Genomic DNA, 3800 nt, shown 5'->3' with positions numbered 1-3800 from the left:
GGAATAAAGTTAGAAAATTTATTTTAGGTGTTATATTTAGAAATTCTATAAGGATTTTTTTTCAATAGATAAAAATTAACAATGAATATCAATTTATATTTAAGAGTATCAATATATTTTTTTGTTGCCCTCTCGGTTCCAAGGCTTCGACTTGACTATTAATTTAGACCGACCCACATCGCACACCTAACTTTGGTGGATGAGTCTCCTAGCCATGCACAAGGACTCGAACTCGAGACTTTGTTTAAACGATATCAAATTGCTAACCACTTGAACCAATCGCTATTAGTGAGTGTTAATATTCTTCTAAAAATATGTTAATTTAATTTTTTTAAATTTTATATTAAATTTATAAAGAATTTTTTCAATAAATTTTGTGTTTTCATATGACATCACTCATTGTAAGCTAGCCCTGCCACTGCCATCAGGTGACCTTAATGGTTAAATAAAATGTTGTTCTCCTTTGAAGTCCTGAATTCTAAACATATATTATTTTATAATCACATCAAATTATTTAAAATAAAGAAAAAATAAAAATAAGCTATCAAATTTTTAGTTATGTTTTCAACTTATAATGCAAGTGGGAGTTGTTTTATTAATAAGTCTCTAGGAGTAGCTTACTTGGCTTCCTCATCCATATAAGGTTGTAAGAAAAATGATTTTCCCATATAAGACATCCACCATATTATTTCTTGAACTACGACTTTTTATTAGTCTGAAGACGCCGTGCACTGTTAGGGTTTTCTCCATTTGTCTGAAGACGCTATGTAGTCGTGGGGTATTCTTTATTTGTCTGAAGACGCTATGCAGTCATGGAGTCTTCATATTTGACTTGAAGACGCGTGAAACACCTAATGTCTTTGAGTTGGTACTGAACAATTTTGTATTTGAGTTGATACTGAACAACACCCTAGAAAAATAATCCCCAAGTTTGATTATATTGGAAATGTTTTTTCATATATCATTTACTCAGCTATTTTCCCTAGTTTACTTGAGAGGATAATTTTTATTTTTAGATACGAATCTGACAAAAAAGACAGATTCCTGTTCTGCCAAGTTTTCTTATACGGGGCAAGACTAGCACGAACTAATTTTTTAAAATAGAAAAAGTAGTATAAAATCCATTGAACCTGAACTTTAATAGAACACAAGAAAGCCAGTTTTGCATCACACGTTTAAGCTTTCACTTTATACTGTTTCATTTCAATTGTTGCAGAAATGGAAGTTCATATTACTTCAAACCAGATGGTTAAGCCCTCCTCTTCAAAACTTCATCTCTTTAAACCCTTCAAGATTTCCCTTTTAGATCAACTCACTCCCGGAATGTACACTCCGGTACTCCTCTTTTATGCTAAACCTAGTGATTCCAATATCGACAGTTCCCAATTCGCGGACCAACTAAAACAATCGCTCTCGAAAGCTTTGACTCAGTTTTACCCTGCTGCTGGTCGGGTGAAGAACAACCTTTTTATTACTAATTTCGACGAGGGAGTTCCTTATGTTGAAACCAAGGTGAAAGGTCGACTATCTGATTTCGTTGAGCCAACTCAGAAACTAGAGGCAATGAACCGATTGCTTCCTTGTCGACCCTTTCGCTATATTCAAGACTCAACAACAGCACCCCAATTGGCTGTTCAAGTCAACATCTTTGATTGCGGTGGGATTGCAATAGGTTTGTGTGTTTTCCACAAGATCTTCGATGGAGCAACCCTGTCTGCTTTCCTTAACAGTTGGGCAGCTTCAGTCGTGGCTCGAATGGCGAAATACCAAATCCTGGACTGTTAGGGTCATCGTCACGGCTTTTCCCTCCGATTGAGTCGATGCCGGAAAATGCCGACTGGCATAGCATGTTCTTCAATTACGACAGGCGTATGATGTCAAGGACTTACGTGTTTGATGCACACCCTAATTTAGGGGCTAAATTTAAGAGATTATAAGGGTGGATTTAATTGGTATTTTGAAAGAAATAATAGATTAAATTGTAAGATTTTAAAGTTGGCAGACCGTGTTAAGAAGTGAAGGAAGTTCAGTGGCTAAACTCTTGGTTTACCCATTTTTCTTTTAGAGATAATATAAACCCCATTTCCCGTATCATTCAGCAGAAAATTCCCAGTTTTTCCTTCCCTTCAACCCTCCTTCGATCTTCGATCTACTCGCCGTCCAACCTCTGATCGACGAGCCGAAACCACCATCGTGTTCGTTTCAACCAAGGAACAAAACCCCTCAAACATTTCGTCGCATTTACTTCTCCAAATTCTTACTTTGATAGAAGTAAGATCTAAACACAAACAAAGAAACAAAAAGTTGATTCCCAAACTTAATATGTTTTGAAATCTGCTCCTTATTTATTTGTTTGTTTGTTTTATTCAAATAAACGATGTGTTTGTTTCGGTATACGAATAAAAATAAATATGTTTGATTCAAATTACAAAATAGAACTATTTTGTATTTTCTACAAAAGATATATGTCATCAAACTACTTCGACCTATCATTATTATTATATTTTTATCTCTAAAAATAAAAATTTAGACACAATTTTAGTTATCGATATATTTTATTTATTTATTTTTATGTGAACAAATGAATTTTAAGAATTTATAATTTTTTTTATTAATAAGATACTTTAATGTATAATTTATATATTAAAATATATTAATTAATAAATACAGATTTTATAAAATAGCTCCCTCAACATATAATATTGAATTTCGCCACTAACATTTTGTTTTTAACTTATAGTGATTATTGCAGACCCTCATTGGTCAAATTACTTTTATTACTTATTATTATTATTATCTATTTATTACATTAAAATTATCTTTTTTATGTTATTATTATTTATTATTATCTATTTATTTTACATTAGAATTATCTTTATATATTATTATTATTACTCTTATTAGTATTTATTATTATATATTACTAATATATATTTTTCTATATACTCTCTTCGTCCCACTAAATATGTTTCCTGATTTTTAAAATTATTTCATTCAAAATGTTCTATTAGAAAAGTCAACAAACAATAACACAACACTTGTATTTTTCTTTTTTACCCTTGTATCTCCCACTCTTTATGCCTATCAAAATAAGTCTATCAATCACTTTTTAGGGATAATTTTATCATTTCTCTTACTATGCATATATCTCCTAAATCTATATGCATAGTTAATACGAGACACAAATTATGAGACAAAATGAGTGTTATTTAGTATTATTTATTCTTCTTCATATTAGCGTTATTATTACTATTATTATTTTAATATGGGTATTAATGTGGTTTATTTATGTTGGTCCGAATTACAAGTTAACCTAATTACAAAATGACCCAAGCGTCAGTCATGAAATCCAACCAACGAGCATTGCAACTCACACACTGACAAGAAGCATTCCACGCGTGGCAACCTTCGAGATTTCTCCACCAAGCGTCGGACGATCGTTCCCCCCCCCCCCCCCATTTTGTTCGAAGCAATTTTGGCAAGAAAATATTGAAAGATTACAATCAAATATGAGATTAAATGTAAAAGATATTCTTGAAATCTCTTGGTTCTGATTGTAAAAAAGGAAGCTTCTCCTTGTATAAAGTAGCATGAGAGAGAGAGAGAGAGATGGAGGAGACACTCAACACCAATGGATATTCAAAACCATAATTTTTAATAAAATTTCTTTTCCACTATTATTTTATTTTCTTTATTTGCATTTTTCCTGTTCGAATAACCTGCAAAAAATGAAAAATAAATGTGAGAAAGGAAGTAAAACAAAGAAAGAAGAAGAGAGAAGATTCCTTTTCAATCGAACC

The 3800-nt window shown here is 31.9% G+C and overlaps 1 protein-coding gene across 1 annotated transcript; it reads left to right on the top strand.

The window, feature by feature from the left end:
* The first annotated feature begins 1218 nt into the window (after nucleotides 1–1218).
* On the top strand, nucleotides 1219–1785 carry LOC120143135 (stemmadenine O-acetyltransferase-like). The gene has a single exon (XM_039157559.1). It carries the CDS (start codon nucleotides 1219–1221, stop codon nucleotides 1783–1785), a length of 567 nt encoding a protein of 188 aa, XP_039013490.1.
* The last annotated feature ends 2015 nt before the right edge of the window (nucleotides 1786–3800 follow it).

Source organism: Hibiscus syriacus, unplaced genomic scaffold (genome assembly GCF_006381635.1).
Source record: "Hibiscus syriacus cultivar Baekdansim isolate YM2019G1 unplaced genomic scaffold, ASM638163v2 tig00000205_pilon, whole genome shotgun sequence".
NCBI classification, from domain to species: Eukaryota; Viridiplantae; Streptophyta; class Magnoliopsida; order Malvales; family Malvaceae; genus Hibiscus; species Hibiscus syriacus.
Note: the sequence above shows the minus strand (reverse complement) of the source record. Positions and strands in the feature narration are given on the sequence as shown.

Excerpts from the sequence above, each read along its gene's own strand:
- LOC120143135 (XM_039157559.1), top strand. The coding sequence starts at position 1,219 with ATGGAAGTTCATATTACTTCAAACCAGATGGTTAAGCCCTCCTCTTCA.